This window comes from Gallus gallus, chromosome 2 (genome assembly GCF_016699485.2).
Source record: "Gallus gallus isolate bGalGal1 chromosome 2, bGalGal1.mat.broiler.GRCg7b, whole genome shotgun sequence".
Lineage (NCBI taxonomy): Eukaryota > Metazoa > Chordata > Aves > Galliformes > Phasianidae > Gallus > Gallus gallus.
The window spans coordinates 40959440-40971992 of record NC_052533.1 but is presented as its reverse complement, the minus strand read 5'-3'; the positions used below and the strand labels follow the sequence as shown (position 1 = coordinate 40971992).

At 44.6% G+C, this 12553-nt stretch overlaps 2 protein-coding genes across 4 annotated transcripts in view; one reads left to right on the top strand and one right to left on the bottom strand.

The window, feature by feature from the left end:
• Positions 1-687: 687 nt before the first annotated feature.
• LOC124417724 lies at positions 688-11727 on the bottom strand. Its single transcript, XM_046937578.1, has 3 exons — positions 11644-11727; positions 9290-9570; positions 688-1726 (listed from the first exon to the last, which is right to left on the bottom strand). Exons 1-3 carry the CDS (start codon positions 11725-11727, stop codon positions 1672-1674), a joined length of 420 nt encoding a protein of 139 aa, XP_046793534.1. The 3' UTR covers positions 688-1671.
• Positions 8588-12553, top strand: part of SNRK (SNF related kinase) — a 39324-nt gene continuing 35358 nt past the window's right edge. The window contains exons 1-2 of one of the 3 annotated variants that reach the window (XM_040682461.2): positions 8588-8826; positions 9303-9493. The gene's annotated coding sequence lies outside the window, so the exon portion shown is untranslated. Of the gene's footprint in view, positions 8888-9302; positions 9494-12553 lie in introns of all 3 variants that reach the window. The other 2 variants (XM_046923298.1, XM_015281500.4) reach the window with 2 other exon arrangements.

The window sequence follows — 12553 nt, the reverse complement described above, 5'->3', positions numbered from 1 at the left end:
TCCCACAAGAAATGAAGACCTTTGAGAAAGGGCAGAACAGTGGATTTTCCCATGAAATTACACGAGGTGTGAACTTCTTACTAGTTGCATTTCCCTGAAATTCTACTCTTAGAATAAGATCCTGGATCCCTCAAAGACTGCAAAGCAGTCATAGCAGTATTCAAAACTCTCTCCATGACTCAGCAGTGAGTCCTTCCCAGTGACTTGTAGATCAGATATCCTAAAGATCAAATATTCGGGGAGTGGGATGTTTGGAGTGGAAAGAGTCTGCCAGGTATGAACTGTCTTGTAAAGTTTTGCCCATATTTAAGAAGAGCTGCTGTTCCTAGACTCCCATTTCTTGTTATGAGATAGGGCAGACAGGTGTGGCTTTAACTCCAGCACAAGTCATAAATGCATTGAGCAGCTAGATTAACATAATTGCTTGCCTAGTCATCTAGCATGCAAAGTGCAAAAACAAGTATCATAACAGTTTTATTACATGTACATGCTTGTGTTTCCTTGGGATGCAATAAAACAAACAGGTCGGTAATTTTAAAACAAGCAGTAAAAAAAAAAAAACCCTAAACTATTCAATGAGTAATTTAAAGCAAATGCTGAGAAAATGGTATCTTCAAGAAACTTCTTCCAAGCTGAGCTCCAATTACAGCTTACGGATATGTGAAAGAAAAGATAGGAGAGAATGCATTACCAGTCAAAACGGCTTACATTTAGGTTTGCTTTATTTTTGTTTCGTTATGAAATATACTTCACCACGATTATACTCAGCAGTATAAAACCATCAGGTGTGATTCCAACTGGAAATGTTCTAAATGGGTGATTGGTTGAGAAATGTCCCCACCCTTGCTTAGTTCAAGCAGCAGATAAGGAATGTACTTCTTGAGTAGAGTATTTAGTTCTTGCAGATAAGATTGCAGAGTTCCTTTTGAAGAGCTTACATATTAGTGAATTGTGAGTGTTTTAAATGCTTTTCTAACAATTTACTATAATTTCAGAGATATTGCATAAGATAGTAAGTTCATTAGTAAAAACAAAAAAGGTAAAACATCTTTGATGTTACAGCAGGATGCACCCAGTTGTTAAGTGAAGTAAAATAATCTGTTGGGGTTCGTTCACTTTCCAGACGGCACGCTGTGGATGTTACAGCCAACAATGGGAGCTGTGAGCAAGATGTGACTGAAGTAGTCTGTCAAATCCTCTGATTTATAATAATAGGGTTATGCTGACGTGAGGATAAAGCAAAGCATATATTCACCATGAGTAATACAGGCTCACTTATACATTATAGCACTATTAAATAAATAGTCTCGATCATTTTCTAAAATATCTCTAGGATGAATGCGGTTGTAGTGCTATGGCACAAATACTGCTTTTCAGGCAGCTATCAAACAGAGAGAAACAAAATTCAAACCTAAAATTGAAGGGCTCTTTTTTTTCCCCTCGAGTTTCCAATCTTCCGACTGATGGAGTGAAGGGAGTTGAAATCTCAGACATTCTCCTGGCTTGAGTCTAAAGAAAGGCTAATTGTAGTTGTTCTCTGGAACAGAGAATCACCAGAACAGCGGCTCCTTGATCCAACTCGCTCAGTTTCAGTCCCCAAATCATCTGGTTTCTTTTGCTTCTCTGCAGGACTGTTTGCAGGAAAAGGCTCCATACAACTTGAAGAAAATGTCAACATTGTTTCAGAGATGTCAGCAACAAATCCATTCCAGCTATAAAGTTGTTTCTGCAAGAACACAGAGAAATCCGTGCGTTTATCTTGAAGACAACTCTTTCAAACAAATGTTCTAATTAGGAACCACAACATCCTATTTCTTTTTTAATGCTCTAGTTGTAAATGGACAACAAATGTTGTTGAGCAAGAGAATGTCATTGTCTAAACGTGGAAATGGAATTTCAAGTTCTGCATTCAATTATGTTTGGAGGTTTTGCCTTTCATTTTGAGTTAAACCTGGAGATTTTGAAAAAGAAATCTGTCTCCATTATTGCTTCTCTTTTTTAAACAGTAAGAATATGAAAGAGCACATCCGAGCTGCCAGGAACAGCACGGAGATCGTCTAAAACACAGCAGACCTCTTGGTTGTTCAAATAATTGTGCACTGTATCAACACAGATATTTTGCACTGACTGAGTTTCCAACCGCTATATTACACGACAGATCTTTTAAACTCAAGGTTTCTGAAGTCACGCTTCTATTTCTTCTTTCCTTTCTCTAAGATACGTTTGCTGTGAAAATGCTTTCTTTCCTTTCTTAATCTCTCACAGAGACCTCAATTTCTTGCACACCTACTCAGCAAAAGTCATTATAAAAATACCGCATTTTTTTTCTTTCCAGCCTAAACTGAGAAATTCTATTTGCTCGCCAGCAACTCTGTACATCAGAAATCTGATAAATTCAATGCATCCCGTCCTTCTCAGCCTACCTAAACAAGACTGAGTACGGAAAGGAAGACTGAGCAAAAAGAAAACCACCCAACAAAGTAGAAGGACTGTCTCCTGAGGTTTAACACATGGGCCAGACTGAAGCTGAGTTGTAGGTGGATACAATTTCCACGGTGCTTGGAGGGAAGCATAGGCCAGGGCTGGAGCTGTTAATTCTTTGGAACGTGCAAAAAGTCTGTTAACACCGGAGAGCTGTGCTGCCTTTCCCTCTTTGGTCCATGGGATGAATTTAATCACGCTGCTTTAACCATTTGCTTTTACTGCGCTGGCAGAGGTCATTTTGCACTACAAACAGATGCAAAGGTGAATACGGCATTCATCAGAACACTTAACCCTCCCAGCAAAAAAAAGAAACAGCCAACAAGCCCCAAATGTTCGTTGACGTGAATTCTCGAAATGTTTCATTTAAAAACAAAGACGTTGCACTTGTGAAAATGGCACCACTGGCCTTTCAGGTGAACATCAGTTATTCCATGGAAACACATCTTGCCGTGTAAAACATGATTACTGCTGTTCCATGACTACAATTGCTCTCAAAGGTGCAATTCTCAACCTTTCCTTCCAAGAAATGGCTTATTTTTAAATCTGTGACATTACTCTGTTGAGAAGCATTTTTACAGGTCTTTAGCTATAGGTCCCCACGTTAAATTGTGTTATTTTTCACAGGACACTGTATGTGACTGGTTACTCTTCTAAGCGCACGGAAGGCACTATTGCTGTTTAACCAGGAATGTGTATTCCTAAGGACCCTTTAGTAGGTAATGTGTGTTAGATCAGACTTAAAAATAAGCAATAAGGATAACTCTAAAAAGGCATTTAAACGCTTGCTTTTCTGGTCTTCTGACATCTATTGAAGTGGCACTGTGGAATACAGGTCACACTCTGGCCATTAGCACTTACCACTTCAGTAGCAAATGTTGGAGTCGAGTAATGTGTCACCTGATCAGAATTCTGATTTGAACACAAATCAGTTCTGTACCTATACCTTATGGCAGCATTCATAAGACTGCTTTCGTGCGGTTCCTACCGTTCAAAACCCATACTTAATAAAAAAATTAAAAGGATCCTTTCAGCCATTTGTTTTCAGAGAGTCTTTCACCATAGATTTGTTCTTCAGAAGTCTAAAGACAATTTTTCTAGGCCCTGCCTTCCTTAGGTCCTCCAAGGCCAATGCTGCATTCTTTATTCTTCTGCCCTGGCAAGGTGGATGGGGGATTTTCAGTATCTGGTTCATATGAAGTCTTCACCAGCCAGCACGACACCTGCACGAAGAAACTGAGCATCTTGTTCCGCACAAATGCCTCGTAACCCTTCCCTTTCTCTTGAGTCAAACTCACGACTACTATGAAGTTACACATTAGCACTAAGGACACTCTTCTTCTGGGACTGACTCACATTTTCTTACTCCAGCTCTCCTGGAAGAGTTACTGGGAATTCCTAAACAACTTGGGCCAAGCCCAAAAGCATAAATGAAAAGGAATGCAAATCACCAACCTTAAAGCCACTCCTAACTTTACTATGTTTAATTAGTTTATCACCTAAAACGCTAATGGCATGTCCACAGACCTTGTTTCTACCTTCCCTTGCAGACTCATACCTTTTTATCATTTCCAACTGAGGCATTGTGAGGCCACCTCACACATGACTTCATTCACGATTACTATGCTTGATTTTCTTTGAACATCCTGTTCCTTTCTGAGTGAAGTGGGAGCTTGTGAGCTGCATCGTCAACTCACAAGAGCTAGATGTGGGACAAAGGTATCAAAGGAACAGCAAAGTTTCTACACGACTTCTGTGCCAACCAGAACTCAGAGTCTGGTATTTTTGTTGCCCTTGCCTGGAGTAAGTCAAACAGTGCTGCATCCCAAATTTCCTCTCAGTACAAGGGCCTCCTGCCCCGTCTCCTGCGTTGTTGCCTCTACTGTATGTGTTACAAGCTGGTTTGGCTGCCTTGTTAAAAAGCAAGCAACACATGAGGGGACACAATACGTGCTTCCTTCAACGTGGGCAGCAACTCTAATAGTCCTCAGCTCCGGTGGGAATTACTGTTTGGGTGTCTGAATTCCACTCCCCTTCCTGGATGGAGGAGAGACTTTTTGTAAAGATCTGTACTCCAGAAGTGGTCTAAGTGACGAGCAGAGGATGGTAATCACTTCCTTTGATCTTCTGGCCATTCTGCTGGCACAGCTCTGAGTGTTGCTGGCCACCACCACTGCCTGGAGCTTACTCGCTTGGGTTTCCCCAACCACGCTTGGGACCCCTATCCCCTTCTGCAGATCTGCTCCCCACCTCAGCAGCCTGCAGGGTGTTAGTCTGTCCCAGGTACCTTCCGTCCTGCCTTAATTTCACAAAGTTCCTGCCATCCTGTTTCTCCACTTTAAGACCTTCTGAATGGCAGCTTTTACCCTTGACTGCACTGACTGATCCCAACAAGTTGCTGCTATCTGCAAACTCTATGAGAGGGCACTTTGTCATCTCTAGGACAAGGACATTAAACAGGGCAGGTCTCAGGATAGAACATTATGGTACTCCACTTGCTATTGGCCTCCAGATAGAACACAGTCCCTTAACCACTGTCATCTGATGCCTATTATGTGACCGGTTTTTTGACACATGGTTATCCATCTGCCCAGACCACAGTATTCCAATCTGGAGACAAGACTGTGGGAGATGGTGCCAAAAGCCTTCCTAAAATTAAGGCAAATGGTATCTACTGCTCTCTCCTTGTCCACGCATCCACTCATTTTATTATAAAAGGTGATCCGGCTGGCGAGGCATGATTCAGCCTTGGCAAAGGAATGCTGGCTATTCCTTGCTGTGCCCACATGTGTCCCAGGAAGACTACATGGACTGCAGTGAAGCTGTACCAGCTTCAGTACCAAGATGGATACATCTGCCTTTCTACAGCCACTGGGGACCTCCCTTAGTGCCCATGACCTTTCAAAGATAAGCACAGTCTAGCAGGGACATTAGGCAGCTCTCTCAGCACCCCTAGGCACAACTCAATCAATTCTATGGATGTTTATGCACCGAGTTCTCCGATGTAATCACTGATTTGATCCTCATTGATTCCTGGCTGTTCTCCTTGAATCCAAAGCACACAGACATAGGAGACTCTGCCAGTAAGTCTGAGGTAAAGCTGGCTTTGAGTATCACAGCGTTACCTGTTTCCATTGTTACTAGATCATTTGCCCCATTCGGGAACTGGCCCACATTTTCCTTTTCCAGTCTTTAACTACTGACGCTGTGGCAGCACATCTTCTTGTCCTTGAGGTCCCTGCAGATTGCAACTCTAGCTGAGCTCTGATCTCAGAAAATAGACTGTATGTGATTCCTTTGGATGTCTATAGCAGTTCCTACTTCACCCCAGAAACCTGAGTTCACTACTCTGATGATAGAAATGTACTAAACTTTCAGATGTAAGCACTGCGACTATTAAGAAATGTAATAGCTGAATGTCCTCCATAACTTTCAGTATAAATTGTACTCTTCTATATCTGTCCAAAGGCAGCTGCTTTGTTCTGCTTTGTCAGGGAAACTGTTAATAATTTAATAATGAAAAGGAATTAATGAGGCCTATGGATTTGAGCCTCACGCTCAGATTACCCAGCGTCTAATGAAGTGTGAATTTTGACTGAAGCTTTTTCCACCCTGAGGGGAAAAAGCCACTCTCATCCACACGGGTTCTCCTATGACTAATAAAGGGTGAGCTCACACTGCAGCTTTTGCTTTACAGGGAGTACAGGTAGGGTTACTCTCTAGTACCTAGCCCTAGTTTTATGGCACTTAAGAAAACAGGTAATTCTGGAGAGATCTACCTCTTTAACTCAGATTTGACCCGTTTGTTAAGAGTCAGTAGGGAGAATGGGCAGACTGACAAAGACTGGTCCAAAGTCTCATTCGCACTGAAACATCCTCAAATTTTTCACCACTCTGCATTTCAAATACCTCACTGAAGAGGTGCAAAATAATTTACATTAGGTATTAGCCTCATTTTTGAAACAGGGGAACTGACATGATTCATCTTTTGAAAAACACATCCCTTCTCACATACAGTAGAGCAGACTAACAATTTCATGTGCATTTACATACTCCATGCCTTTCACAGGTGACTTACACCTTCAGTACCCTACATAAAATAAGGTTCCTTCTAATGTGAGCCAGTAAAACTCCTGTAAAAACAAATACTGTCTACCATTTTCTGTCTACAGTAGAAGGCTGAATTTAGCAAAGAGGAATGCTGTCTGGTCAGATTTGGATGCATACACACCATGAGCAACCTCTCAGATACTCGAGGCCGTTGCTGTCACCTTGCCTAGACAACTACACACAGGCTGTGACTGATGGATGAGGTGTGTTTTTACTGTGGCATAACTAACACATATTAGCTATCTCGTAAGACCAGTGTGGAGACAAGGCACTGTACTTTTATTGTGAGGTAAACCAGTTGAGGCCAACCAAGATCAGAGCTATGGTGCTGACCTCCCGTAGCTCCAGCTTGTCTGATTTCACAGGCACGTAGCTATCACATTAAATTTTCACTGCCAAAAACCTCATAAAACCAGAACAAAGCTATGCCACTGAAGTCAAAGCCCAGTGCAAATGACCATGTGTGTGACGGGAAATTTGTGTTAGCCTGGTGGAGGAATGATATTGGTCTCATCCCAGCAGCATGCAATGTAGCATAGGCAGAAATAAAACTGGCTGGAAAAACAGCAAACTAGCCAGTGCTGAATTCCAGCCTACTGCAAGTGCTAGACTCCTTCCAGTCCCTGTCATCTCCCCTTAAGTGTTGCATACACCCTTGACCTTCTCATTCTTTTTAGACTCACATATGCATAACTACAAAGAGTCATCCCTTTGAGTAAAAGAACTATTGTATTATACAGCAGTGACTCAAAGTACAGTAACTCACATTAGCAGTTTCAAGGGCAAGAATATTCACTTTTTCTTTTCTGTGAGTGTATCCTTTTCCACTCACCGCTCACCATCATAAGCAAATGCACAAATGAACTGAGTGGTTTAGAACCTGAGTAAATCTAAGCGTGATACTTCATGTGGCAGCTCAATGGATAGTGTGATTTCTAAGAAATAATAAAGAATAAAAGCAGGCTTTTAGCCAAAATATTTTGCAAAGGGAGAGTTAGTAGCACTGAACTGAAGAATCATTATAGCTTTAATATGTACACAGTCTTTCTAAGACTGTGCTTTCTCCAAGATGCAAGTGAAGCATAAAAACAAGTGAAATTATAGCTTTTTTAAACTAGAAAGTGAGAGAAATAATCTAAGCTTAACTTTTACAGAATTGGAGACATTAGGCTCCATCTGGATGTAGCAGGCTCAGAAATCCAAGTGATGCATTTTGCACACCTTTACAGACTAAGACCTGAGAAATCAGTGGTGGTTGGGTAGTCAGAGACGGCGGGCTGGTCGCTGTCATCTCCTACATCAGATCTGCGTTGTGAATCCAGCAATCAAGGTCAGCTCAATAGCCCCAGCTGTGCAATGTAACACGGGCTATTCACGAAAGGGTGATCGCTGAGTTTTGTCAAAGCATGAGGAAAACAGAACGGCGTTCACCAGACATTTTCTTAAAATTGGCCTTCATTATAATGGAGTTTTGTATTCTCTCCCTCTATATACCTTACACAATTTCTATCCGAAAAAAAGTTGACTTTGACATGGGTCACTTTAAATCCTTTCCCTTCCCTGGCTACTCAGAGAGTAGCTCTCTGGCCCTTCGATGGCACGGGGCAGCTGAGGGGCGCTGACTACGCGGGCTTCGCCTTCTCCTCAGCCTTCTCGTGGTTGGCATCAGGTTCCCTTCTTTTGGCCATTTGCACTACTCATGTTTAGAAACGGGGCCCGAGATGGGCGGGAAGGGAACGTGCCCGCCCCTCGACGGCCGCCAGCCGCACACCCCGGACCCGCTCTCTCCCCTCCCGCCCTGCTCCGCTTTCCCCTCAGGCGGCCTCACCCCGCCCGACGCGCCCGCCCTCCTCCCATTGGGCCGCCGTGACGCCAATCGCACCGCCTCCCCTCCGCGCAGGCGCGACGCGCCCGCCTCACGGGCTCGCGCGGGTGTCCGTTGGCCCCGCCCCCGCCCCCCCACTCTGGCTTTCCGCGAGCTGCGGCCGTTGTTGTCAGTCGCGTCTCGGAGCCGCCGCAGCGGCGGGGCCCTGCTGAGCGTCCGTCAGTCCGCCCGGCGCGGGGCGCGAGTTACCGCGGCCGTCCTCCCCGAGCCCCGCGGCCCGGCCGAGCTCCCCGCCGCCGTCTCCGAGCCTTTATCTCCCGTCTCGTCGCGCTCCCCGTCCCCGCGGGCGGTCGCGGCGGGCGCTGCCCATGCAGAGGGCGGCGCGGGGCGCGGCGGCCCGAGGAGACGCCGTAAGTTGCCGGGCTGCGCTCGGGCAGGGCTGCGGGGATGGGGCCGGCTCGGCGGGGTGCGGTGGGTCCCCTTCCTCCCCTCCCTGCGCCTTTTCGCTCCTCCTATGGCGGCCTGGGCCCTGGAGACGGCGGCGGGGGCCGCCGGCGGGGCCCCGAAGGTCGTCGGTGCGGCGGGGCTGCGGGAGAGGGCTGCCGGGGGAGGGCCGCTGCAGCGGGGCCGTGCGCTCGGCCCGCGTGCCCCCCGCGAGGCCGTGCCCTCTGTCCCCTCTGCGCTCTGCCCTCCCCGTGCCCGCGGGGTCACCGAGCGGAGAGCGGCGCGGTTTGCCCCTCCGCCGCCCTGCCGGCACCGCCTCGCATTTTCTGTGGCTCGGGGGGGGGGAATAACGAACGAGGCGCTCGAAAGCCCTCCCGTTCGAGAGCCCGTCCGGTCGCAGGGTGCTCGGGGAATGACGGTGCATCTTACCCCTCGGAACCAGGTGCGAAGCCAACAGGTTTGTGCAGAAAGCGAGCCGGCGTCTTGTGCTGGGAGCTGGAGCGCGCCTCGGACGGAGAACGAAGGCGCGAGTATCCCGCGTTCCTTGTCCGCGCTCGTATTGCTTTTGTCAGTGCATCTATTGCATCCAGTGTGCCGCCTTGGGGGTGCTGTGCAGATCGGTTGGCTAAGTAGGTGAGTCCCGGAGAGATCTCTGTGCTGTCTGCTAGGTGCCTCGTGGCACCCAGCTGGAGCTCCGCTGCTTCGGCGTACTTTTACAGATGTTTGTGGTTGATTTAAAGGCTCAGGGGTAGCTAAAGGACAGCTGCGTGTGGTATGTTTGTCTGTATAAGTCGGCTGAATAAAGTATTGGAGGACATCCACTAGGGAAAAGCTAGCGTTGGCCCGAGGACTGTTGGAGACAAATGTGACCTATTTTTGCCTTGGATATTTTTATTGGGAAGTGGTGCTAGAACACCTGTGAAGGAGAAAGTTTTACATGGGATATAGAAATTAAAAAAAGAACAAAAACAAAAAACAAACAGCCCTGGGCTTTTGCTTAGGCGTGGACTGTTTTTTTGCCCATCGTCTTGCTTTCAAGTGTTGGTTATGAGCAGATATGCAAAGAGGTGGTTTCCTCAATGGTACCATTGCAGTTCCTGGAACAGCTGAATTGTGTTGTGTGACTTAGAGCCATCTAGCATGAATGAATTGCAAGCAAATCTGCTTACTCCTGCCCTCTGTAGTGCAGTCACTACTTAGTCATATAGGCTGCTCTTTGGAGTTGTTTATTCTGAATATATTTAGATCTCCAAGCTCTGGGGATGGACCAGTTTAATGAATCTCAGCAAAATGAAATCTGTATGAAAGTGTTTACGAGCAAATGACGGTTATGCTAGAATTAGGCAGTTTTTGCAAGGCATGCACCATTAAGAACTGGGTTAATGAGTGCTTCTTTTTTTAAGTAGCTGTAAGTACATCACAGAAAGTGGGAATTCAGGTGATAATTGTTTTGGTACAATTGCTTTTGCTTGGAAAGAAGGAACGTGAAACAAGTTTAGAAGAATTAGTGGTCGTCGCTAACTAATGCAATTGAATTTTATCTTGTGAAATGTTGAAAGGTTAATTTGAACAGACTAGTACTTGCTCTTTAACTTGGTGCCTGAAAAATCCAAATTTGGGAACTTAACAATAGAAGGTAAAGGGAGGAAAGTCTGGTCTTGTCTCACTTTTTTCTTGAATATTCTAACTGGCCATGAAAGGGGTAGGATGGTGGTGCAGTGCTTCAGGTGACTGGGAAGAGAAGCTAACCTGAATGCTGGGCACGTGCTTGGTAAGCAAGGCATCAGCTGAGGCAGTGCATTCATCTGACTGTCTTGAGTGAATTTTGTGGTCCACTTATGAGAGTTCTAACAAAAACAGCAAGAAAGGGGAAATTAGGTCTTAAATTCAGGGATAAGCTGTCTTAATAAATGTGAAGCAAGGAGGAACAGGTTGAGTCTTGGCTTCTGTGTTTTTTAGGTACGAAGAGTTCTGTACAGGTTACTGATGTTCCTTGAATTGTCTTGCTACAATAACTAATATTCCTATGCAGTGTAGGTGGTGTGTCACAGTCACTGTTCCCTGTTGTGCTGTAGATGCATAGTCTGCCTTAGGATTATATTAAATAGCGTGTTAAGACTATGCATGTTAACACGGTCTTGCAGATACCCATCTACTTGCAGTAGTCATCTTCCTCATGCACTCTTCTGACCGACCCGGTCTCTGCTAAGGTTCTCCTTCTCTACCTTTAATCTCATATTTGAGTCATTTTGCAGATCTGCACCTTCAGCGTATTGCTGCCCTGTATATCTTACCAGCTGTAATGCTGAACTTAGTGCCTTTGTCTTGCTTTGCTGCCTGTCCTGCTTTCAAGGGCACAGTATCCTGGTGTAGCTAGCACGAAATAATACAATCTTTTTTCTTGTGTTTTTCCTGCTTCCAAAAATGTGCTGAAACACTTTAAAACTTCTTGATGAGCTTCTGTTCATTTCTACTCAGTAGTGTTTGTTAATTATGTCTTAAAATAAAAAAAAGTCAATGAAACATGGTTCAGATCGGGGACACTGTCTCTTACACATAGTGCTGAACTGCAGTTTGTGATGAATACTCAAATATTACATTGCATAAGCTGTTAACTTTAGTAACACGTGAAGTTCTGCGCGTCTTCCTTGCCACAGTACTTCCAGTGCTACAGCTTCTGAAATAAGGTGAAGGAGCTGCTGTTTTAATGCACATAACGTTATGTAAGAGCTTAAGAGGATTTGAAGAACTGTATATTCATGCACAATTGCAGGATAACTTACCCTGGCAGAGTTTTGGTACACATAAGTTGATTCAGTTAGTAGTGTTAAGAACTTAATGAAGTACAAAGGCTGTGTAGTTCTCATGCCTGCAAAATATGAAACAGAAAGTGATTGCTTTCTGAAAAAAAGAAAAATGTCTGAGTTGTGCCATGGCCCTTTACAACAATACTGGGGCATGTGTGTTGCACTGAATTTGGACTTTTTGGTTGGTATTAGTGTCCTGTGTAGTTATAGCTTACACCAGTGTTACTGCTTAGATTTTTGTAACTGTAGCTCACAGTGGAGCATGGTGAATTTTGGGTGTTGGCAGGATCTTGGCTAATAGGAGATGCTAGGAGTGAGGCACTGAAACTGAGTAACTGTAAGTTGTGATAGGTGCTGTTCCTTACAGTTTAGGTAGTTTGTGTCCTGCTTGAAAAACAGCAGCATCAAGTCAATTGAAGCACTCTAATTCTTATACTACCAGATAAAATGTTAAAGAAATGAAGCTATCTGAAATTTGAGCCGAGGTTGTTCTTAATGGTTCTTAACTTTAATAGGAATGAGTGCTTGTAATAATGCTAACAATATGCACGCATTTACTGGGGAGTGCTTTGTGATAATGCTTAGTGATTTCACCTCCCTTGGTACAGAATAAAAATCATGTTTGTGATTGTGAATTTAAACAACAAATACTAGTAGTAATTTATTAATGTGAAGCTGTGCTGAAGTACTCATTGGTTAACCGTGGAATGTTGAGAGCTTCTGTCGGTGGCTTTCTGTGCTGTCTAGCATGTGAAAATCTTTTGGTAACATTATAAATAGACATTTGAAAAGAGGGGAAATGACTCTCGAGAGTTCATGAGCACAGAGTAGATGAGGTGATTCTTTTTCCTAAGAGTTCAGAGTGGTGGGGTCGAAATCTGATTTG